This window comes from Carcharhinus amblyrhynchos, chromosome 15 (assembly GCF_965287045.1).
Source record: "Carcharhinus amblyrhynchos chromosome 15, sCarAmb.v2.hapA, whole genome shotgun sequence".
Classification (NCBI taxonomy): domain Eukaryota; kingdom Metazoa; phylum Chordata; class Chondrichthyes; order Carcharhiniformes; family Carcharhinidae; genus Carcharhinus; species Carcharhinus amblyrhynchos.
Window position 1 is genome coordinate 48,306,263 of NC_137338.1, and position 26,071 is coordinate 48,332,333.

Consider the following 26,071-nt stretch of genomic DNA (forward strand, 5'->3'; position numbering starts at 1 on the left):
AAGGAACTACAAAAGGTCATGAATGTAGCCCAATCCATCACGCAAACCAGCCTGCCATCCATTGACTCTGTCTCCACTTCCCATTGCCTCGGCAAAGCAGCCAGCATAATTAAGGACCTCACGTGCCCCAGACATTGTCTCTCTTCCACCTTCTTCCTTCGGGAACAAGATGCAAGGGTCTGAGGTCACGGACCAACCGACTCAAGAACAGTTTCTTTCCTACTGCTGTCAGACTTTTGAATTGACTTACCTTGCATTAAGTTGATCTTTCTCAGCACCCTAGCTATGACTGTAACACTACATTCCGCACTCTCTTGTTTCCTTCTTTATGACCAGTTTGTTTTGTCTGTATAGCGCGCAAGAAACAATACTTTTTATTATGTTAATACATGTGACAATAATAAATCAAATCAAAGTTTGCGCGAGTTTCCTCCAGGTGCTCCGGTTTCAAAAGAACAAAGAACAACCCAGCACGGGAAACAGGCCCTTCGGCCCAATGAGCCCACGCCGCCGCATCACCCTACACCTATTCTACCCTGCGTGTCTACGAATGGAACCCCTAACTTAGCCAGATTCAGGGGAGAATAGTGTCAATTTGGTAAACCAATCAGCCTAAGAGCACATCTTTGGGGTGGGTTTCCTCCCACAGTCCGAAAGACGTGCTGGTTAGGTGCATTGGCCATTCTCCCTCTGTACCCGAACAGGTGCCGGAGTGTGGCGACTAGAAGATTTTAACAGTAACTTCATTGCAGTGTTAATGTAAGCCTACTTGTAACCCATAAATTAACTTTTGTTGTCTTTGTGAGATAATGGTTCAACATAGTTTTCTGCCTCTATTAGTCAACTTCTGTAATTTGTAATTTTCCTGCGAGTTCTTGGGAACTTGTTTATAGTGTGTTTTTGCTGTATGTCTGTATTTTATTAAGAAATAATTTAATCTCATGTTCTTGATGCCCTTCTGTAATGTAATGAAAGGAAATGGCGGAGGTGATAGTGGATGCCTTGGTGGTTATTTTCCAGACGTCGCTGGATTCCGGGGAAGTGCCGGAAGATTGGAAAACGGCTAATGTTACGCCGTTGTTTAAGAAGAGTGGCAGGCAAAAGGCAGGGAATTATAGGCCGGTTAGTTTCACGTCTGTTGTAGGTAAAATGTTAGAATCCGTCATCAAGGAGGAAATAGCGAGGCATCTTGAGGGGAATTGCTTGATAAAGCAGACACAGCACGGTTTCGTTAAAGGGAAGTCGTGTCTGACAAATTTACTGGAGTTCTATGAGGATGTGTCTAGGGCGGTGGATAGAGGAGAGCCGGTGGATGTGGTCTTTCTTGATTTTCAGAAGGCGTTTGACAAGGTACCTCACAAGAGGTTACTGCAGAAGGTCAGGGGACATGGAGTTGGGGGTAGGGTGTTAGCGTGGATAGAGGATTGGTTGTCAAATAGGAGGCAGAGTGGGGGTCAATGGGTGCTATTCGGATTGGCGGTTGGTGACTAGTGGAGTGCCCCAGGGGTCGGTGCTGGGGCCTCAGCTATTTACCATTTATATAGATGATCTGGAGGAGGGAACCGAGTGTATGGTGTCGAAATTTGCTGATGACACCAAGATTGGTGGAACGGCAAATTGTGCGGAGGGTGTGGTGAGTCTGCAGAAGGATCTAGATAGGCTGGGTGAATGGGCCAGGAACTGGCAAATGGAATTTAATGTCGGCAAGTGCGAGGTGGTCCACTTTGGTAGGAATAATGGTAGGAAGGATTATTACTTACGTGGCGAAAAACTGCAGCAGGCGACGGTGCAGAGGGACCTCGGGGTCCTTGTGCATGAGTTGCAAAAACCCAGCTTGCGGGTGCAGCAGGTGGTCAGGAAGGCGAATGGGATGCTGGCCTTCATAACGAGGGGGATTGAATATAAAAGTAGGGAGGTCTTGCTGCGGCTGTATAGGGCATTGGTGAGGCCGCAGCTGGAGTACTGTGCGCAGTTTTGGGCGCCGTACTTACACAAGGATATTTTGGCCTTGGAGGGAGTTCAGAGGAGGTTTACTAGGCTGATACCGGAATTGAGGGGATTGAGCTATGAGGAGAGGCTGAATAAACTAGGCTTGTACTCGTTAGAGTTTAGAAGAATGAGGGGAGATCTCATTGAGACGTATAAGATGATGAATGGAATGGATAGGATAGAGGTGGAGAGACTCTTCCCGCTCAGAAAGGACAGTAGGACTAGGGGGCACAGCCTCAAGATAAAGGGGGGGCGGTTTAGAATGGAGTTGAGGAAGAATTTCTTCACTCAAAGGGTGGTGAATCTCTGGAATTCTCTGCCCGTTGAAGTGGTGGAGGCTACCTCGCTAAATATTTTTAAGACGCGGGTTGATGGGTTTTTGATAAGCGAGGGGATTAAGGGTTATGGGGAGAGGGCGGGAAAGTGGAACTGAGCCACGACAGATCAGCCATGATCTTATTGAATGGCAGGGCAGGCTCGAAGGGCTAGATGGCCTACTCCTGCTCCTATTTCTTATGTTCTTATGTTCTTATGCATCTTTCTGGAATGTCACTTGGTGATGAATGCAAACAGTACATTCTCTTACCTGTGCACTATGGCAGGTGGTGCAGCCTTCTCATTGCACGAACAAAAAATCGCAGCTTAACCATCAGATTACACAGTAGAATGTGTTCAGTGTATTATGTTAAGTAACAGATGGTTTGGGAAAGGCAAGCGAGACAGTATGTTTTGCTTTATTGGTTTTGGGCTTTTATCCATATTGTCAGTTTAAACATTATAATTTTGAACCAGAGAGGTTGAATTATTCCCAACGTACATGGAAGGTTTCTTCAGAGCTCGGAATAAATTAAGAAAAGCATAGCTAACAAACGAAATACTGTTTAATAGAGCACCAGTCTTAAACTTGAAATTGAACGATATATTGCTGGGAATCCCCAAGTTCCACTCGAACCACATTATCTATTTAGAAAAGACTCTTGATTTATGGCTTTCCTAATCAGACAACACTTGGATTGAGGAGTTCATTATTGCTTTTAAGCAGTTATAGTCCAATAATGCTTACATCTCAGTCAATTAGTCTGAAGGGAAATGACTTTGGCATTTTGTAATAAGTGTTGAATTGCTGCATAGATTTGCCTATTAAACTCTTCCCTGATGTGTTTGACATTAAAGGGGAAATATTGTTTCAAACACACTGTTCCTTCACAAATCTGGGACCTTTTCTATTCCCTTAGCAAGATTTTCTTGGGCTTTTTCAAGCCATGTAGAGTGGTGAAATAGCAACATTAAAAAATTCATAAGGTGTTGAAAAGTGGCGATGAAATGTGCAGGTGTTGTTGTTTAATCTAAGCACCATGGGCTCAGCAATTAATGAGAATTAAATTAGAACCTCTGTCCTGATTGTTCGCTTTTGACACTTTGAAATGATTTGTCTGTCACTATGTGCTATATTAATGGGATTGCCCGTCATTTTCTGAACATTACTTGTCAGTGGTCTTTCTCTTTATGTCCAAGTCTTTGGGGAGGATTTAAAAGACCTATTCATTGTGTGGCTGAGTTTCCCCTCTAACTAAGAGGGAAATTATGTTTCAGAATTCTACTTGGATTACTTGTGAAATAGATTTTTGTTTTTGATATTAGTATGATTCTTTGGACCAGAAGCTTGTCTGAACTAACGCATTTTCATCAAATCATGGCTCGATTTTTAGGGCAACTTGTGGTTTGATTGAGTCAACCTGAACAATCAAATTTCTCACCTTAATTCCTTTTCTTCTTCTTGTGCCTATTTACATTGCACCTGTTCTTCATCACTCCCATTCAATGGGTGAAGAATGGATGTTAATGTATATATGTGGTCATACAGGCTGTTCTGCATTCAACCTGTTACGTGAGAAACAAGCAATCAAAAAATGCATGCTGATGGTAAAAATGATTTCCATTAATGCTGCAGCATTGTGCTTTGAAGTAAAATCCTGACTAATGTTTTAACAAAATACATCAAGTTATTAGCCTCACTGTTTAAAAATTCTTTTTAAATCTTCTTTCTCAATATCTTGTGCCACCTGTTTCTCCCCCCAACCTTGCCCCACCATCCTGAAATAGATTCTATGAAACTGCCCTTATATTGCACCTCATGTGGCCAAGAAGGAGAGGCAGATATTCAGCTTTACTGCGCTTGCCAGTGCGCATTGTGGCCATGTACATTGAAGTTTTTTGGGATTTTTCTTAAAATGGGCGACATTTAGGGGCAACACAGTGACACAATGGCTAGCATTGCTGCCCCACAGCGCTGGGGACCCAGGTTTGATTCCAGCTTGGGTGACTGTCTGTGTGGAGTTGGCACATTCTCCCCATCTCTGTGTGTGTTTCCTCCCAGTGCTCCAGTTTCCTCCTGCGATACAAAGATGAGCAGATTAGATGGAATGGCCATGTTAAATGCACGGGGCTGCAGGGATTGGGAGGGGGCATGGGCCTGGATAAAATGCTATTTTGGAGAATCAGTGCAGATTGGATGGGTACAATGGCTCCCTTCTGGACTGTAAGGATTCTATGAAAAAAAAGTTGTGCTCCATCCTGCAGAACACTACTATCTATGTAGAAGAGGATAAGGATGAGTCTAGAATTTGTGAGCAAAACAAAAAGACATAATTCAGGACAAATGTGCTTTTAATCTTTTGTGTCCATTAATTATGTAATACACATTGCTGTTCAGGAAGTGGAGTCCTGACTTTTCTTCCTCTTTTACCTCTTGCCAATTGATGTCAGTTTTGGGGTTGTCATTGCTATATGCTGCAATATCAATTATCCCTTCCTATCAGCATTACTCAGTATTATGTCACTTCACTGCAAAGCTACTGAGCCATAGCTCATCAGTCCACATCTTTAAGGGTTTACTTTAATGGAGTTTATTTATGGGTTGCTGTATAAGATTGTGCGACAGAATCTGGTTGAAAACAGAATGAGAATTTGAGAGCTGTAGCTTGGAAATGAGCTGTTTCTGTGTTGCACTGTCCAGACTGAAAGGATGTTGTGTTATATTGTTGTATTCACTAATGCTCATGATTTAGCAAATGTAATAACAGTTCCTTGCAGACAATTACTGCTGTGGGCCTACATTTAATTGAGTACTTTTAATTTTGTTGGGCTTCACTTTTAGAAATGTTGCTTTCAGTAATGCAGTTCAATCAGATGTGAACTTGTTGCTTCCCACTCAGATTAAAAAAGCAAAGTGCATCCTGGTGCTTGCCAGTATGATCTTACTGTGTTTGTATATCAGGGGAGTGTGTACCTCAATGTGAATTGCTAATACTTGGAAGTTGATTACATGGAATTTTACTCTTTTGTTTCAGATTCTCATGCACACCAAGGAGATGGTCCAGAAGGTAATTTAAACAAAAATTGTTCATGGGATGTGGGCTTCACTGGCTAGCCAGCATTTGCTACTCGTTAAAATTGCTCTCGAGAAGTACTATTAGGAACGAAGTGTCAGGGTTTTGACCCATTGATAGTGAATGAATGGTGATTCTAGTTCCAAGTCAGGATGATGAAAGATTTGCTGAGCAACCTGGAGGTGATGGTGTTCCCATGCATTTGCTGCCCTGGTCCTTCTAGGTGGTGGCGGTCATGGGATTGGAAGGTGCTGTTGTTGATGTATGAAAAGGTGCTCACAAATAAGGCAACAGGAGCCTTCGACTTCAGAACCTGTTCCCTAATAGCAACTAAACTCATTTATATTCAAGAGTTTAATCAGGAATAAGTGATTTGTGTTAATTAAAGAAATGTTTTTCATATGTTGGATGTGATAAATTGTGTTGTTCCCCACATATGTGAACCTTGTAACTAGAAGCACTTCTCCCTCAGGAGCTGCCTCCTTTGAGTGCTTTGTGCTAATGTTGTGTTTACCACTTTTCTTTTGTATGCCATTAGCAGCAGATTTGCAACGGTTTTAATTTTTGGTTTATTTTGAGTAACCAAAAATTAAAGCCTGTTCAGATTGCCTCTCCCATTCTAATAGCAGCACTTGAGTTACATCATCTGGTGAATGTGATACTTCATCCCCATTTTAAGGGAGTTTCGTAATATTGAGATGTCGTCATGTTGGAGAAGCAAAATATAGCACATGATTTAATGGAAATTGTTAAAATGTCTTCAGTCCTTGTTATGGCCTCTGATGAATGACAATACAAAGCAACTTAGTTTTATTAAAGATTTCAAGCACATTGTATAAACAATAATACACTCTGCATGTGTGTCTTTTTGAGTACATGGTAAAGTCGTGCAAGCCAGTAATAAGGATAAAATCAACTGTCTTTCAGATGAGATGTTAAGTACAGTACTATCTGCCAGTTTGGGTGGATGTAAAAGATTGCATTGCACTTTTCAAAGAGCAAGAAACATCACCAAAAACAGATCAACTCATTATTGCTGTGTGCAAATTAACTTGTTGTATAAATATATAATCTGTGTAGATCTGTGCATGTGCATGCATATGTTTATATTCTGGGGACTCAAATTTATTGCATGGTTGTCTTTGAAAGAGAAAATTTGCTACATTTGCTTTTTGGAAATTACAACTGGGTTATGATATGACAAAGAAAGCTCACAACTAGGTTATTAAAGATTTTGTTTGAGCCAAAATAAACACCAATTGGACTAAAAAGGTCCCTGGGATGAACTTGCTTGATTTAGACAATCGATGTTTGGATTTGTCCCATCTCAAAATGAAAACTTGATAAATTATGAAGGAATCAAATCTCTTGTGCAAACCCTTGTTAAGAAGAGGGTAAAAGTCAGTTGCAACTCATTTGTATGTGATGTGAATTGTCATAAAGGGCAGAACTGTGACAGCCCTGTCAATATTTGGCATTTCCTTTCATGTTCTGTATTCCCATCTATTAACCTTCTATCAACATCACACTTCAAATCTTTACTGACAGGATTTTGTTAATGTCAATGGACAATATGATAAGCTGCTCAATTTAATTCTACTGAGGGCTCCAAGTGATAGACTTGGCTGAAATGAAATAGAAGCGAGCATTGAGTTAGAAGGGGTGTCCAAAACTCAATTCTGCTCATCACCTGCCTGGAATATGTAAGAATGACTGGATTGATGGTGGCTGGACTTGAAAGAGGTGGAGCACCATATCCTCATAGTGGACAACATGTTGCTCTGTTTATGTAACTCACTGGGAGTCTGTGGTGTAGAATCCCTGCCGATAGGATACCACACATAACCTGAACATTTTTGTATGTTGTCAGATGGATAAGATAACATTCATGAAAGCCAGGAGATTATCAAATGTACAATAAAACCCTGGTTTGATTTTTTTGGACTCATTTGGTTAACGTCCACATCCAAAAAAAATTGTGACTTGTACATTTATCCTGTATTTGAGTATTCAGTTGCATGTCCCATTCAATATAATGGCCCCCCCTACTTCAATCTGCCAGCTGCTGAAACCTTCATTATAGCTTTTGCTCTCTTTGAATTTATTCTAATACACTCCTAGCTAACCTCCCACTTTCAATCCATCCCCATAAATTTGAGATCAGTCAAAATGTACTGGTCTGTGTCTTAGCTGATGGGAAGATGGTAATGTAGTGGTAATGCCAGATGCCCAGTTAATGCTCTGGGGATCTGGGTTGCAATCCCACCACAGCATCCTGTGCAATTTTAATTCAATTAATAAATCTGTACCATAAAGCTAGCCTCACTAATGGTAACCATGGCAACAGTCTTAGATTGTAGACTGTTGAACCACAGAATCTCTATATACAGAAGGAGGCCATTCTGCCCATCACATCTGCACCAATTCTGACTCACCACTCTCCCAATCCACATAACCCCGTGCATTTAGCATGGCAAATCCACAAAACCTTTACATCTTTGGATGGGGTGGGGGGAGGAAACCGGAGCACCTGGAGGGAATCCATACAGACACAGAGAACGTTCAAGCTCCACACAGACATGGTCGTTTAAGTCTGAAACATTAAGTTTGTTTCTCTCCACAGATGCTACAAGACCTGTTGAGTTTAATCAGCGTTTTCTGTTTTTATTTCAGTCTTTCAGCATCCGCTGTATTTTGCTTTTGTTATCATAGATTATTGTTTCCTTTAGGGAAGGAAATCTGACATCTGTATTTATCCAGCTCTGACCTTTTAGATATCCCCAGTTTGAAATGCTCCAACACTGGTAGTTGTGCCTTCTGCTTCCCTCCCTAAACCTACCCAACTCTCCACTCCTCTTTCCTCCTTTACTACCCTCCTAAGCCATTTGTCGTAACATCTTCTTTATGCCTCAGTGTCAAATTTTGCTGGATGATGCTTCTTAGAGTTGCCTTGGGATGTTTTACTAGGCTGAAAATGCTGTATAAATACAAGTTGTTGTAATTTTTGACATCCTGAGGCGATTTCCCACTAATAAATTATTTTGTTGTGTGTGATTGATTTTTTTGTAGAAAAGCACAGCAGTTAATTTGCATACAGCTATATTCCACAAACAGTCATGAAAAGATTGAGTTAATCTGTTTTTGGTGATGTTGCTTGAAAAATTCAGTTTTCACTTGCTCTTTGAGGAGTGCAATGTGATCTTTTAATTCCACCTGAACTGGCAGGTGGAGCTGTATTTAACATCTCATCTGAAAGACAGTTGACTTCATCTCTAATTTGTGGCTTGCACGACTCTATAACGTACCCGGAAAGACCAAAAATTTGACTAACCTGTGGTATAGCCTGTGTGCAGAATTAACTTCCTTGGTTTTTACAGTTGACTTTTTCTTTTCCTTTAGATGAACCTTGAAGTTATTTATGGTGACACTGATTCCATCATGATAAATACCAACAGCACAAACCTGGAGGAGGTCTTCAAACTAGGAAACAAGGTGACGTAACAGATCGAAGAGTTCAAGTGTTTTTTTAATTCATTTGTGGGATATGGGCATCGCTGGCTTGGCCAGCATTTATTGCCCATCCCTAGTTGCCCTTGATGCGTCTAATCTCAGAAACAAAGCTACTGCATTGTGTTCTGCCAGTAGCTTATTTATTTTTAGTTTGGTGAGGATTTGACTACCTTAGGAATTATTCCCTTTGATTTCATTGAATTTTGCATGTAAAAGCAACCTGATTCATTTTATTTAAGTGTACTAATGCTTGGATTAAATTGTAACGGCAACAATCATTATCAAAACTCTATGTACAGGCAGGTAGCTTGAGTTTATTTTAGGTAGCATAATCCTTTCTTCCCAGGAGGAATTTACTATTCAGCCGATTCCACACAGACACATTGCTACAGATGCTACTCTTGCTCTATTGTCATAGCAGTTTGCTAATTGATTAGGAATGTGGGCTGAGGCTCGGCTCCTTGCTTTATGTCTATGTTCTACTTTGGTAGAATCTTCCTTTCAACTCCTCCACTGTCACTCTAACTAGGTCAGGACATCAATTGATTATAATGGAAGTGTCAATCTTCTCTGTTTAATCTCACTTCTCCACAGCAATGCTATTCTGCTCGAATAATTAAAATATCATTGTTCACTGTCCATCAACTAATAAAGATGTAAAGAGCAATTGTGAATGTGGAAAACCTGAAATACACAAAAAAAAACTGGAAATGTTCAGTATTTTTCTTTAAAACCAGCTGTCTGCATGTTTGTGTGGTATTTTCATCATATTTATTGAGAGATTGAATCTCAAACTCCACTTTTGGTTTTCATAATCGTTTCAGTTTGATTGGAACTTCTGTGTTCAGTTTAATTGGGCCCGGTGAGGAACTGGAAGTAAACTTTGCATTGTGGTGATTTCAATTTTTCTGATTTTATAATGCTGCAGTGTAGTGCCTTGGGACATTTTGTTACATTAAATTTGTTACATAGATATAACTCGTTGATTTATTTACCTGACTTACCTGTCTTGCTTAAAAGGTACACGTCACCTTTTCATCTAGTGCAGCCGAAAATCTCACCCGCCCTGGTAAGCAGGTGCCTGCAGCCACCAAGTTGAAAAATCCACAACTTTTAACCAAGTTTGCAAATAGTTATTAAGTTCTGAATCAGCTTTGTGGGGCTCACTGTTTGAATATTCACTCAAGCCACAAATAATGATGCTGCAACCTGGCAAAGGTGGACTCTCTACACATGAGCAGAAAGCACATTTAAATGGCATCCAAATGTTGGAACAAAAAGCTTCTAGCATTTCTTCATTATATAGTTGAGCAGAAAAAAAAGGGCCCTTGGCCTAGGAGCACTCGGGTCTCCTTTCTGGTTTTTTTCTTTCTGAACAACCTCTGTGCCAAAACAGTAGTTTAGGGGAGCGAAGTACATTTTCAGCCCCTGAGCTAGGAGGATCCGAATGTAAATAGAACGCTTGGATTTCTAGACATTTGGCTGGAATAGATTTTGACCTGGCTGTGGTGCCTTTCAGAGGCAACCCATTCAGGGTCATACCTGGCAAAGAGATAAGGTGCTAAATGGCCCTTGGAGTAGGATCCCACCAAGAGTTGGAGCAATAAGGGGAGAAATTGCAATTTTTGTAAAATTAGACACTCATTTAGTTCTCATTAAATTGATGGGAATGTTAAAACCATTTGTTTAAGTGAATTAGAGAACCACTTTGCTCGGAGAGAAAGAATATGCTGGTTATGTGTGTTTTGACATTCTGCACTAAACTTCAAACATCATAAGCTGCTTGTGTGACAGTGAGCCTGTACATCTCGCCTGGTGTGATACAGTTTTTAGACTTGTTTGAGTTGGGATTAAAATGCTGTCATATTCTGTTATAGGTTGGAGGCGGTGATTGTTCCCTTGGATGTGATGTTTTCACTGGTGTGAAAATCACCACTGAGAATAACTAAACCTCAACTGTGTTCATTCTCTAGTTCAGTGTTTTAGTGAAGCAAGTGATGCGAAAACTTAACTGATCTGCTCTTGTGTTTGCAGGTCAAAAGCGAAGTTAACAAGCAGTACAAGCTCCTAGAGCTAGACATTGACGGTGTGTTTAAGTCGCTACTGCTGCTGAAGAAGAAGAAGTATGCTGCCCTGGTTGTAGAACCAACTGCAGATGGCCATTATGTCACCAAACAGGAACTAAAGGGACTGGATATTGTCAGAAGAGATTGGTGTGGCCTAGCAAAGGAAATTGGAAAGTAAATAACTGATTTAAATAGACTATCTTTTTCTGCACTTTTTCAAAATTTACCTCCTATGATCTGTATATAAAGCAAACTAAAAAAAAGTGCATGAGCATTCATTTGCCCTGTATGCCAAGTGTATGTATGTATATGTAGTGTCAGATATATCTCAGTAAGTAGCACTTTCACCACTGAGTGAAGAGATTTTGAGTTTAAATCACACTGTAGAGTACTGAGGGAATACCACACTGTTGGATGTTTCATACTTAAGATGAGGCATTGAATGGCGACCCTATCTAATCTCCCTGGTGGACGTAAACTATTCCCTGACAGAGGAGTATGGAAATTATCCTGCGATTCCTAATCAATACTCCCATTTATCACCATCCCAAATTCTGATTATTTTGTTATGATCAGATTGCTGTTCATGGAAGCTTGCAATGTGCAAATTGGATGTTGTGTTTCTTGTGTGATCATTGTGGCTACTTTTCAAAACTATTCCATTTGCTGTAAAACACCTTGGGACATCCTGAAGGCATGCAAGGTGCTATATAAATGCAAAATTTTCTTCCTTCTGCCCAAAGCAGTTCAAAATAATTCACTCTGGAAAAACTTTGCAAATTTTTGTTACATCGAGTGGCAAGATTATTCATTATCACTGAGAAAATAAGCATTTTCCTGGAAGGTTCGACCTCTTTAATAAGCATGGTTTGAAATGTGAAATGTCTGTGTTTAGCTTACATTTGATTTTGTTTTGTTTGTAGCTATGTTATCAGTCAGATTCTGTCTGATCAACCTCGGGACACAATAGTGGAGAATATCCAAAGTAAGCTGACAGAGATCCAGCAGAATGTTGTGAATGGCAGCGTACCTCAGACTCAATTTGAAATTAACAAGGTAGAGTGCGTTGGCTGGTTTTGTATTTTATGAATTTGGTTTGTAAAAGTATTATGCATTGTTTCTGGATAGGTGAGTCGTTAGAATCCGACCGTGAGATTATTGCTTAATTTCTATCAGGGGGTGTAATAATACAAGTTACATGCAACTGTTTTGAGTTGCTGTTATCCTTATTAAGATGTCTTTTGCTGCCTCTGTGCAGTAAGAATTGGTTCCTGATGATGAGGAAACTGGGAATGCAAAGCTCAGCAAATATTTCTGATGCGCTTCAGGAGTCATGCAACCCCGTTGTACTCAAAGCTCCAATTATGATAAGTCATAGGGAGAAGTATAAAGTATGCATCCAACAATGACCCAAGGTTTCTGTTGGTTTTCTGTGGCAATTGAATGCCCACTTTGGGTGGAGAAAGGATTTTCTGTGTACTTGGTTGTAAATCAGGAACAACATTAAACATAGGTAGGAATGTCCATTTTTGTTCACATCCTGCTAATGAAGAAAAGTTGAAATGTACTTGCATGGATGTGCTGACCTTTTTTGTTGCCCAGTTGTGGAAATTAAAGATACACTGTCCCTACTCTTTCAATATTTCAAGTTCACTATGATTTCATTTAAGAATGGAAACTGCTACCAATAGCATGATATGGCAAAAGGAAACACTCTTGAACTAGTCTGCTGATAACTGCTTTATTTTGTGGTTCTTTGGGAAGCTCTCATTGTGGAACCACCATTCTCCTCCAATCTCCCTTTGCTGTCCAAAGTATGGGAATGTGCAGTCAACTTCAAAATCCTTCCTCCACCTTCAGTTTTCCTTTGCTTTATCTTTTCTTTGACACCTAATTTTCTGTAATATGTTACTCTTCCTGCTTGCCCTTCCTGGGCATTGTGCGCTGCTCAAAATTTACCAATGCTGCAATGTGACATAACCATGTTTCGTTGAAGAACATCAAGATTAAAAACCACTGTCTGACAGGGTGTGAGGTCGCAGTGATTGACAGGTATTTAGCTGCTTGCAGCATGTGCTAATAACCATAACATTGATGTTTGAAGGATTAGTAAAGGAATTTCTCTGAATGAGGCGGCTGGAGCTGGATGTTAAATCGTTTTACGTTATAAAGTATTAAGTGTGCAATGCTAAAAGTGGCTTTTTTTTTGCAATGAAGGGGAATTATTATAAAACAGGTGCCATTTCAAACTCTGGACCTGAATGAAATTGTGTGTGTGCATTCTGATGCATACTCTGAACACTGCGCACACAATGGGATTTTGAAATTCCATTTAATTTGGAGTTGGGAGTAGTGTGGCATCTCCAAATATTGCCGTTCATTCATGAGGTTCCCAGGAACAAGTGTCTCAGTATTCTATTGGACCTTATACCCTGGATTCCTGTTTACTACACATTACATGACGTACAATTATCTTTAGTAAAAAAATTGTTCCATTTCAATTTTAAACTTCCTTGTTAGATGATTATTTTTAAAAAAAGACAGTCAGTGGAATGTTTAATTTTTCAGAATCCAGGCAACCACTGTAAATCTGTTTTCAGGCATAAAATATGCATTCGTGTAAAAAAAAAATACAAAGAAATGTGTGTTTGAAGTAAAATCCCATTGGTATAATCATAAAGTTTGAATCCTAACCATGTGAACAGGGAATAAATGCTTATTTTCCTATGAAATGTAGTCTTGGAATATAAAAAAATTTCTTCAGCACAAATGTGAACTGAAACTTGCAATTTCTTTTTCACTGCGCTGTCCAAATTTCAGCAGGAATTTCAGCTATTGACAAAGTGGTTGTTCCAATCATACAGCAAGAAATGCAAAGCACACTGAAGTGCTTTAGCAAGAACGAGGCTTATTAACTTTTCTAAGAGGGACACAATGAGTTGGTGTGATTGACGGGAGTCACAGCTGTTTGAGCATACCAATAGTCTGCTCCACACTCTTAACTTGCAGACTAATCATACAGTAAATCGGTTGCATTTTTATACAGCTCATCAATAGGACCTTCCCACATCCCTGAGCAAAAACAAATGACAAAACTGCAACATTTGTTTTGCTGACATGCTGCAGTTGGGTTTTTATTGAGCTGTAATCCTTTGTGGGGAAAGTTAGAAGTGATTCTCATGTCAGTAGATTGCTTCATCAAGAGGGAAACCTAAGATAAATGCAATTCAGTGAAAACCTATTGGCATTTTTAGAAAAAAAAGAAATGAGGCAGTAAGATTGTAGTGCAAATAGGGAGAACATGGTCGATGCACTTCCTGTATATTTTCAATTTTCTTGTGTGCTTTAATAAACTTTTGTATTTCCAGGCCAGCATGTAGCTGTGATTGTGGTTTCAAACGTCTGATGGAAACAATTTGCAGTTTGGTTAAAGCAGCAAAGCACTTTTAACCTTTATTTTGCTGTAAGTCAGCAGATGCCCTGGTTTGCAGTAGCAATCTGTGATTAACAGGCTGTGGTTTAAGTTATTGAGCTGATGGGGAGAGTTCATCGGGAGATGGCAACACTTGTGTATTGTCTGCAGGGAGGTTAAATACAGCTTGTTTTTAATAAAATAGCTTCAGCTGTGATTTTGGTATAAAATCTCCTGAAGCTAGTGTTTTGCAGCTTACTGACAGTGACTTCACACAGATGTTGCTCTTCAGGGACCTTCAGTAGCGTATGATACAGCCCAAACTTAAAAAAGCAGCAACAGACAAGTACAGGCATTGGAAGAAAGATAGGCTAAAATTAGCACTTGTATACTTAGGCATTCTGGTTATATCATGCAGGTAATTTTTAATTTTGTAGATGTAAAAGTGAAAAGTGAGTTTGTAATGAGCATTTCCACCGATAGTTGTAAGTTGGTCCTTTTTCAACACACGAGGATTTTTTGTTTTCATCCCTCCACTGACCCCATCAATATTAATTCTCACCATCCTTTTGACTTTCACCTTCCGTGTTTAAAAAAAAACTCGGCAGTAAGTACGTTTCAATTTAATTCGTATATAGGAAATGGCATCCAACATTGCACTTGTACAGAATGTAAAGGCCTGGATAGCTAAAGATACAGCCATCAATGTGGTGAGGGAACGGGGGAATGAACAAGACCAGGATCAATGTAGCAGAGAGTTTGGATAGAATGGAAGGCATGTGGTAGGACCAGAGATAAGAATTTAAAGATTTGAATACAAGCAGTGGAAAGGGTATGAGAGAGACTACAGGAGTCCCTGAAACAGCAGTATTGGGACAATGAAGACAATGGGTCCATGGGATAGATCCCTGGGACATTCCAACATCGAAGTGGTGGGAAGTCAAGCTTTTGCTCCATTCTCTGGCCGTCGGTGGGAATGGTTTGCCTTTGTGCTGTATAAGTCACGGCCAAAAAAAACTCTGGAAAATGAGGCTTGTTGATTTTTAAAAAAATCTTAAGGCTCTCATTTTGCTTCCCATCAATTGCATTAAAGCTACAGGGTGTGAAGTTCATTTTTAAAAAAGTTCCAGAACAGCTGATAGTGGGCATTTTTCTAAACGTGCTTGTTAACATAGAACTAGAGTAGATTGTTCCTGTCAGCTGTTGGCTAACTTTATTCTATTTTGGGTTTGAATTCCAGTGACAAAATTGAATATTAACCTGAATGTGGAGAACTCTGCTTCCATGATTCAGTAGTGTAGAGCTGGCAGTCTAACCCAACATTGCTCGAGTATGTATTGTTCCAAGCAGGAAGTGACAAACTAATATAATCTGATAATAGAAGGTCAGATGAGAGTATTGGTAACTGAAATATAGCTGGTGAGTTTGAACGTTGTAATTCTGTTTCTGTGGGTGCTTTTTTTTTACCTTATTAACAGAATAAACTTAAAGTCATGAATTTTGCTTGTGTTTTGTTTTGTTGTAGGCTTTGACCAAGGATCCCCAAGATTACCCAGATAAAAAAAGCTTGCCTCATGTCCATGTTGCCATGTGGATAAATTCACAAGGAGGGCGGAAAATGAAAGCTGGGGACACAATCTCCTACATCATTTGTCAAGTAAGAACTGGTGGAAAAAGATGACACATAACCCTTGTCAGGATGGACAGGCTACCAACTGCCAATTTACTCACAGTTTGAGCCCTGAAGATTTGGTCAGGGGCTGGAGTTCCAATGTTGACAACTGGTCTCTGGCTAAATATATCTCCCTTTCCTAGTGGATGGATTTTGGAGGATTTATACATAAGAAAATTCCTACATTGTTCCCTTGAAGCTGAGGCGGAGTCCAGAAAGCATTGGTTTATACTGCAGTACATCGAATAATAATTTAATATTTGACCTTAAAAATGCTGATAAAGCTAATTAATTTGCTAAATTTAGTCAGTCAAGTGGTATGAATGTAGGACATTCTTAGATTGCAAGAGAAGGACAAGCTGGAGATATCCACAGAACTGCACATCATGTGAAAACAAAGTGAACCTTAAAGTGCAAATTAGTGTGTATCCTTCTTTTCCAAATAATAGGATTACACAAAGTAAATTTTCTTTACAAAAGACAGATTTCAAGACTTTGAGCCCTGATGTTTTAGCATAAGTTGTGACTTCTAATAAAAGGATGCCTCATTATATATTTATGAATATATTCTCTTAGACTTCCCAGGCTTTAATTAACCTCCCGTCCCTTAGGCTAATAATATTAGTAAGTTGACGTTTCAGGGCAAAGATAAAACCTTGTGTTTCTGTAGGACGGCTCGAACCTCAGTGCCAGCCAGCGAGCCTATGCACCAGAGCAGCTGCAAAAACAGGAGACCTTGACAATTGACACACAGTACTACCTCTCCCAGCAAGTGCACCCTGTAGTGGCTCGAATCTGCGAACCCATCGATGGGATAGACTCTGCATTGATTGCTACCTTGTTGGGTAAGGAAATGATAAGTCAGTGGTGGTGTTTTTCAATGGCAAGATGCCATATCTTATCTTGACTATTTTAATAACTTGTAAGTTGATTGGTTTTGATTTAACTCAGCCTATACGTTATTTCCCTGTAGGAAGACTGTCCGGATGGTTCAGCTAGTTAATACGTTGAGTAGCAGAGCCAAGCAAAAAAATTGAGTGATTTAATACAATTAACAAAAGAACCAGAATCAAGATGCAGCAAGACTGGTTTAGACCACCAGTTGTTGTGATCTGGAATGCATTGCCTGAAAGGATGATCAAAGCAGATTCAAATGTAATTTTCAAAAGGGGATTTGATGTAGACGTGAAAATCTACAGGGACGTAGGGAAAGAATACTGGAATGGACTGCTCTTTCAAAGAGTCAGCATAGGTATGATGGACAGTATGGCTTCTGCCCTGTGCTCTGAGGTTTTATGGTTATATTCCAGTTTCTGGTGAAGTAGCTAATGTCAACCAAGGCATTGTTAAAAGTAGTCACCTTCACCCTCACTGAGTGAGGGGAGGGACAAATGGCCAGAGTTTCCATTATTCATTGCTATCCAGATCTGTTAGAATTGAGTTTGATCTTGGCTAGAGATGGCATCAGGTATAACTGTTGTGCCTCTTGAAGCATGCCACCTGCATTGATTTATTACAAATGGTCACTTGAGTGCCAGTTTGTCATCAGCAGCGTTGGGGAACCCAAAGGTCTCTGCCATTCCGGGCAGAAGGAGGATTGATCCAAAGTGGGGGAAAAAGCCTGATGATAAATGCAGAGCCTGGAGCTACTCAGACTAGTAAAAACCTCAACTTTGCCACACACGCTGATTTGAGCAGGGGGAAACCGGGTTAGTGACGTGACAATTAGTCTTTGTGTGCTGTGGCTGGAGAGGGAAGTGTGAAATCCATCAGGGTTCGTTCATAGGATTACTCATTAACTGCTATGTTCGGCCTATTTTTGTTTGTAAATTTTGGGGCTAGCAACAGGATCACGTTTCAGCTGTGGTGTTGCTGGAAGTCAAATGGCAACTGAAGGGATGGGATCAAACCTGCAATCCATATCCACGGTGGGCAGCACGATTGCACAGTGGTTAGTGTTGCTGCCAGGGACCTGGACTCAGGTCCTGGCTTGGATCACTCTCTGTGTGGAGTTTGCACATTTTCCCCGTCCCTGTTTGGGTTTTCTCTGGGCTCCAGTTTCCTCCTCCAGTCTAAAGATGTGCGGGTTATGTGGATTGGCCATGCTAAATTACGCATTAGTGTCAGGGGCACTGACTGCAGTAAATGCATGGTGTTATGGGAATAGGGCCTGGGTGAGATTATGGTCAGTGCAAACCTGATGGACCAAATGGCCGCCTTCTGCACTGTAGGATTCTATGGATTCCGTGATCTGTGGCAGTTGGTACTTGGCTTGAAAACAACTCCTCTCATTGATGGAGAGTTTGGGCACAGCAGCAGTCTAAATGAATTGTTGCAGTTAGCTAATTTTTTTGGAGATGGTTTAATCTGTAAATTGAACGGTGCTCATTTCCAGTAATCTCTTTTGCAGTTTTATTCCTCCTTTTCAGTGATACTGGTTCCCTTCAGTACAAATTGATGGGGCAGTTATCTGTGGGGGGAGGGGGACAGAATCTTGCAGTTTCTTGGAGTAATCTACCCCCAAACGTTTTGTTGCTAGTGAGAAACTGCAAAGGAGATTTTTCCAAGTGATCTGATAGTCAGTGTTTAGTCATTGATTTGATGTTCTGCCCCCTTGAAGTAAAAATGATTTAAAATGTGAAGCCTGCATATGTGAGTGAAGTACAAATCTGTTCTTTGATAGTGTTATCTTCTAAAGAGGATGTTTCATGTCCAAATACTTGAGGGAAAGAACAAACTTGTGTGCATTGAAGAATTTCAAGGCCCATTGAAAGTATTCCAGGTCAGCTGTAGAGTCTAAAAGCAGAATAAATCATGTGTGACCTGGCACAAAAACTAACCTAGATAAAATTTTACCACATTCTTGCGCAAACTTCCAAAATACAATTCCAAGCTAAATTTCTTGTGCTCTGACAGAGTGATGGGTCTTTTTATTCGGAATTTGATGTTTATGAATTTAGCATCTCACATTTAGATTGCTCTCTGTCTGCTGAGATTGGAAGTTTTGTTCCCTAACCACTGATTTCCTCACCCTCCACAGTAACTGTCTGAACCTGAATTAGGTTGTTCATAGCACTGGCGTTCCTATTTAACCCCGAGCTGAACATCTGCTCACATATTCTCTCCAGCCTCAAAATTGCCTGCTTCCACTTTTTATAATATTTGGTTTGATTTGATTTATTATTATCACATGTACTGAGATACAGTGAAAAGTACTTGTGTGCCGTTCAAATCATACCGTACATAACTTGCAAAGAGTCACCTTGCTCCGTCATCTTGAAACTTGGATGTGGTCAATCCACAGTGAGATTAGTAACACATCCCCATTCTCTCCCCACTCCTGGTGTTGTGGGGACTGGCTGCAAGCATTTTGGGACCTTGTGTCGAGGTCAGATTTTGTGAATTAAAGGAACATGACCAACAAGGGAAAGAAATAAAGTTTTAAAATTATCTAAAAAAAAGACAGAAACTTGCATGATGGATTGTCACCGCCCCTGGTTCCAGTCATCTGCTCCTGAAATTCGTATTTCTGCGTTTGTTAGTTCAGTGTTCCAGTGTTCACCTGGACGTCCTCCTGCCTTTTCCCCACTCCAAAAGCTCTGCTGCCCATACCCTAACTTGCGTCACACCCTCTTCACCAATTACCCATGTATCAGCCTACCTAACTCCAGCAGTGCCTCCATTTTAAAATTCTCATCCTGTGTTCAAATCCTCCCCATGGCCTCACTCCCCTGACCCAGCAAACTGCTGCCACCCTTCACTTCTAGGACTAGCACATCTCTGATGTGCTCACTCACTCCTAGCCAAGCCTTTGGTTGTACAGACCCTATGCATTAGTGTTTTCTCCCTAAATCTCTGCTGCATTTGTCTCATTTAATTGATTCATAATGTGCCTATGTAGCCGTGCTTTTTAACACCTGTCCTGATATCTCCCTGTGTAGCTTGACATCGCATTGTGTCTGATAACCAAAGCAGCTTAACACATTGTTACTACGCTGACCGTGCTCCATGTATTGCGGTTCAAAGAAATGGCATTAGGCCGACAACCCAAAACTCAGAGTAAATGACAGCCATTAGGCATTTGAATTGTTATTGGACCAAGTTTGCTTGAAAGCCATTGTTTATAGTGTTTTTACTTCATCAGGAACTCTGGGTCAGTATTGCTGAAGTCCATTGGTAGCATTTAACTGTCCAGAGTTTCTCATGACAATTCCCTTTGTTGCCTCAATTCTGATGATGTTAGCACTTGGGAGATAATTTATTTGCCACTGCTCCAGATAAAGGGCTTTGCCAGATAGATGCACCAATCAGAAGTGAAGTCACACATTGCTAATGACCTTTTGGTCATTCACACAAATAGAAAATTATTGATAGGACACAACTGAATTCCCACCACGTGCTTCTGGCAAATTCAGTTTCCATTTGGGAGAATGGATAATTAAAATTGCACCTTTGTATGAGTATTTTGTACAAAACTGGTCCATTGCAAGGTCAGTGAGTTATGTGGACCATAATGACCACACATGCATGTTTCTGGTTACAGTATTTGACTCATTCAAATGAACAGTGAAGCAATATCTTCAAATTGAATCATCATTTGATCGTTTCTACCATGTACTTTTAAACATGTATTGCAAAAAAGAAATGCCGGCATATTTCCTGCCTGCCCACCTCCCTTCTCCACATTGTATATGCTCTGGTTAACTTTCGGTGGAATATATTCCCCTGGAGTTTCTGCAAGGTTACACTGGTTCTTTCAAAACCAACTCAGAAGATTGAGAAATTTTGAGTACAAATTAACTGGAGTTCTTGTGTTTTTTTTGTGTTAGTTTGGAAAAACATTGTCTCTGGAAACCAAACCTGTCCAGAACATGGATCAAACCACCACATCAAGTTACTCACCCTGGCGAGTTTCTGTTAACTACATCCATTTAAGGATCATCATGATAGATGTTAAAATTGAGATGCAATCTTTGGGCACAAGAACCCTGATAAGTACCTTTTTGAAAAAAGCTTGCATTTCTAAAAAAAAATTACTAAGAAACAAACTGCTGAACACTGATTTGATTTGATTTATTATTGTCATGTGTATTAGTATTATTAATGCAGGATAGGTCTATTCAAAAGTCTGATGGCAGCAGGGAAGAAGCTGACTTTAGTATCTTTTTCCTGAAAAGAAGAAGGTGGAAAAGAGGATGTCCAGGGTGTGTGGAGTCCTTGATTATGCTGGTCGTTTTTCCGAGGCAGTGGGAAGTGTAGATAGTGTCAATAGATGGGAGGCTGGTTTGAGTGATGGACTGGGCTTCATTCATGACCCTTTGTAGTTATTGCTGTCTTGGGCAGAGCAGGAGCCATACCAAGCTGTGATACAACTGGAAAGAACACTTTGTATGGTGCACCTGTAGAAGTTGATGAGAGTCATAGTGGACATGCCAAATTTCCTTAGTCTCTGAGAAAGTAGAGGCACTGGTGGGTTTTCTTAACTACATCGTCCACATTGGGGGGGGGTCAGGATAGGTTGTTGGTGATCTGGACACCTAAAAATTTGAAGCTCTTGACCATTTCTACTTAGTCCCTGTTGACATAAGTAGGGGCATGCCCTCCACTGCACTTCCTAAAGACTACCTCCTTTGTTTTGTTGACATTGAGGGAGAGATTATTGTCATCGCACCTGTTTGCCAGATTCTCTATCTCTTTCCTGTAATGTTCCTCATCACTGTTTGAGACCTGACCCACAATGGTGGTGTCATCAGCAAACTTGAAAATCGAAAATTGGAGGGGAATTTGACCAAATAGTCAGAAGTGTATAAGAAGTATAGTAGGGGGCTGGGACACAGCTTTGCATGGCATTGGTGTTGAGGATGATTGTGGAGGAGATGTTGTTGCCTATTATACTGACTGTGGGTTAGGAAGTCTAGGATCTGGTCGCAAAGGGAGCAGCTGAGCCCTAGGCCACGAAGTTTGGAGATGAGTCTTGTTGGAATAATGGTGTTAAAAGCTGAACTGTAGTCAATGAATAGGAGTCTGACATAGATGTCTTTGTTATCTAGGTGTTCCAGGGTTGAGTGTAGGGCCAAGGAGATGGTGTCTGCTATGAACCTGCTGTGATATAATCAGTAAATAGTTTTGTATAAATTTCTGTCATTTTCAGTTATCTAAAATTAATAATTGATGAAGAACTGGACACTGATTATGAAATTTTTTGTGAGATATTGATTTTCAGTGATACGAATAAAACTGCACAAGTCATATATAACAAAGAATGCATTTTAATACAGTTTAGAAGTTCTAAAACACTGTCTGTACTGCAAAGACTTGAGTGGAATCAGACAGTGAAAGCTTCGGAAAGTAAGCTGAATTTTGAGTAGTTTGCATCCAAATGGAACCTCTTAGCCAATATATCTCAACACACATTCCCTGTTTATCACTGTTTCTTCCTGTCTTGTACACTTGGCCCAGTACACTATTGCTAGTAAGAGGGTAGAATGTCGTATTACCAGCACATGGCTGCATATGTAACAGTAGTACGGAACAACGACAAGGGCAGCAAGGAAGGAAGCTGACAAGAGGTTGCAAAGTACACAACCTGAATATGCAGCTTTATTTAATGTCACATGCAATTCTGTCGGTGCTATCCTCTTCCTGCTGCTTTCCATTTCCACCTGAAATATGGTGCATACCCCCCCTCGGCATCTCCATTCCCTGCACCACCTCACGGCCACAAGGGAAACAAAAATAAACAGAACCCAGATGTGACACAGGCGCAATGAAGGATCAAAATAACACAATACAGAAGCAGAGCAAACAGATGAGAGAGGGAGATAAACATCAACACACAAACTATGCAGAAAGGTAAATGCACCTTTGGTCTCTGACTTCCAGTGAGAAATGCCACTGTAGATTCAGTATTTAGAATAATTAGTCATTGATCAGCATGGAGCTTGCTTTTAAGACTACTGATGGGCAGAGAGCCCAGGGCAGGATTACAGGCCTGTTCTAACTGCCATGAAAGGACGAGGATATCCTCTCGCAGTAAACTCTCGCAGGCCTTCCATTTAAAAAAACAGCTTGACAAAGCATTAAACCCAGGTGAAGATACTGGGGGGCAATATCTGACTGTGTGCTACCGATGACAGTTTGATTGGAAGGATTCTGCTAGCATCATGTTCAGCACGTTGAAGAATTGTTCAACGGTTACTGTGAAGTGTGTGGTGACACCAGCAGCAATGGCCTGTGTGACTGAGGCCCTAAGCGATGCTCATGCTGCTACCTTAGAGATCGGGAGTGGCAGAATGGAGACCTGTCTTTCAGTTTTGGAAAATTGTCATAGCTGAGTTTTTTTGTGATTACACTGGGGCCATTAGATTTCCTTTCCTACCAACCAGTGAACTTGCAGCATGGATTGCAGTGTCATGGTACAGATGGCAGTGCAGTCTCTCCAGAATAACTGGTCCCTGTCCCCATTGCCTGATTAACACCCCAGAAATCAGACTGGGCACATTGGGAAAAATAGACTGGGGCCTTGGATGGATTTATTAGACAGTAACTGAGCTGCAGGCGACAATTAAGTTGAGAAGCCTACATATCCTAAATATGATAATGAAATTTGCTCGTGGTACTCACCAAAATTCCCCAATTGGATTTCTCCCTTCCATGTGACAATTTTGCGAAGAAGTACATATTGTTGGTTCTGGTACCTTTGCTGAGGGAGTTTTAGCCAACAGCGGAGATCAGTCATAAAATTCCATATAGTTGTTGAATGATATCCATACAGAGGATTAATAAGTTGGACCTCATCGTCCTAAATATATTGTACAGTAATCCATGTGATTTGCAGAGTGTCGTGGGTAGCAGGAAATGGTTTGGAACCTACTTCCCTTCCCAACTTCTAATAAAAAAGCATCCAACATTTAGTCCAGTTTACCTGAATCCTCTTAATTGGAACCAACTCCAATTTGTAGCCAGATATCTTGCTGTATGTTTACAGCACGATTCAAATGCTGAGGCAGTTACTTCCACAAGTTCAATTTCTGGATAGACTTGTTTTTGCAACAAACACTTCTTGAATTTGGGCTGCATGCTTTTTGTTTTATAGCTGCTTTAAAAGTGATGTGCTGTGTCATATTGGTGATTTAAAAACAGAAAATGCTGGAAAAACTCAGCAGATCTGGCACTTTGGCTGTCATCTGGTCTGGTTCCTAGCAGACTGCGGCCTACCTGTAGGTGTGACTGTCAACATCAGCTGGAAACAGTAACAGTTGTCTGCTTTTGACCCCGAGCGATAGTGTCTTCAAAAGAAAATGAAATTTCAGTCCTCTTCTGCCTTCACCTCTTTGCCCTCAGACCAGTGAACAGTATTTTTGAGTGCACTTTTGTGTACATCACCTTAGTTTTCCAATGCTCAAGTAGAATATACCTTGAAGGATGAATGCTGCTGCTGTAGCACAGTGAGAAAATCTTTATAGCGAGACTCAAGAGACAGTTTAAATTAATCTTGCTTGGATTCAAGAGGTTGACAGCAGAGTTGAACAGACCGATTCACTTCACCAATTAACAGATTTTTTGAAAAAGCATTCATCATTTTTTTAATCTGTAATGAAGAAAAGGTTTTCATTTTGAAAGTAATTCTGTGCATTTAATTTATTTTCCCATTGCTGTGCAATTAATGTTTTGGCTCTCAGTTTAATACTTGTCTCTAGGTGGCAGTATCTGAAGTCAACATCTTCTTGCCTTGGCCCCAGCAGTCCAGCTAAGTTGAAAGTAAGACCTATTGCAATAGTCTCAGTGCAGTTGTGATGAAATTACTTCTCCAGTGCAAAGGAATCCTACATAATGTGTAATTTTCTAGATAGCAATTTTACACTTGAATGCATTACACACATAAGCAAAACACTTGGGGGAAGGAAACTATGTGTTGCTGTTGGGGCAATTCATCATTGCAGGTCACTGCAGATTGCAGCAAAGGTGGAAAGGGAAAATGTATATTCAAAATACATACTTTGAATAAATCACAGGAATTTAATTAAATCAAGAACAATTGTTTTATGCTTCCTTACACTAATAATTGAGGCAGCCTTGAAATTATTGGGTGTTTGGCAACAAGGCGCATGGCCTTTATGTTTGTCAGTTGTTCAAAGAAGTTTCTAGATTCTGTACTGCAAATAAGTCACCTCCTGTAGAATGATTTGTTTTCCAAATATGGTCCCGAGCTTGACTTGTGTGTTGATGTGGTATTATTGAAGTGTGAGCCATAAAGCAGCACAACTGATTATGGTCAAGGCAAATGCAATGGGTTGTATATTTGTTAGTGTTCTTTGCCAAGCCTGTAATTTGCATTTTGCTGTGGTGGACTTGAACACATTTGAAGGGGAAAGCAGAAGTAGTGTTGAGTCACTTCGTTGCTGAATGGAGACATTTTTTATTTTTGTGACTTTTTTTTCAATTTTTAATTGTTTAGATCAAAGTACTGGAGTTATTTTTAAAAGAGCAAATAATACCTTCATTACTATCTATCACAATTTAAATTTTTTTTTATAACTGGGAATTGAGTAACTCAGCACAGATAGAATAATACTGTTTTACCTTTGATCTGTAATCAGGTGAATGTCTTTGTTTGCTGGAACATTTCTATGTGAATTGATTTTTGGACAATCTGAAACTAACCATAGCTCCACAGCACAAACCAAATCAAGCTCACTAAATTGCAAATCTCAGCTGGACTTCAGGGATGTCTGCATATAAAATGGAAATGTTAATAATTCTGCAACAGAGTGCCATTCTGAGGATAGGAAACTTTACTCTTCATCTCACTCGCTGTGCCCCTTATCAATGCCTAATGCAGAGTTGACAAAAAGTCATCTACACTCAATGTTGGCTCTATTCTCGCTCCACAGAGGCTGTCAGATCTGCTGCGATTTTCCAGCATTTTCGATAGAATCTGTATGGAGAATGAATCTGTTCTTCCATCAGTGGATGAAAGTCTTAAAAAGTACCCTATTCTCCAAATTAGATGCAAGCAGCTGATTTGTTATTT

At 40.2% G+C, this 26,071-nt stretch overlaps 1 protein-coding gene across 1 annotated transcript in view; it reads left to right on the plus strand.

Moving 5' to 3' along the window:
- The window catches only part of pola1 (polymerase (DNA directed), alpha 1), a 277,825-nt gene that overhangs the window by 123,683 nt on the left and 128,071 nt on the right, over nt 1-26,071 (plus strand). Inside the window, exons 27-32 of the mRNA XM_080203919.1 lie at nt 5,340-5,372; nt 8,778-8,870; nt 10,923-11,128; nt 11,878-12,010; nt 15,892-16,023; nt 16,709-16,883. Coding sequence (XP_080060045.1) covers nt 5,340-5,372; nt 8,778-8,870; nt 10,923-11,128; nt 11,878-12,010; nt 15,892-16,023; nt 16,709-16,883 — 772 coding nt within the window. The remainder of the gene's footprint in view (nt 1-5,339; nt 5,373-8,777; nt 8,871-10,922; nt 11,129-11,877; nt 12,011-15,891; nt 16,024-16,708; nt 16,884-26,071) is intronic.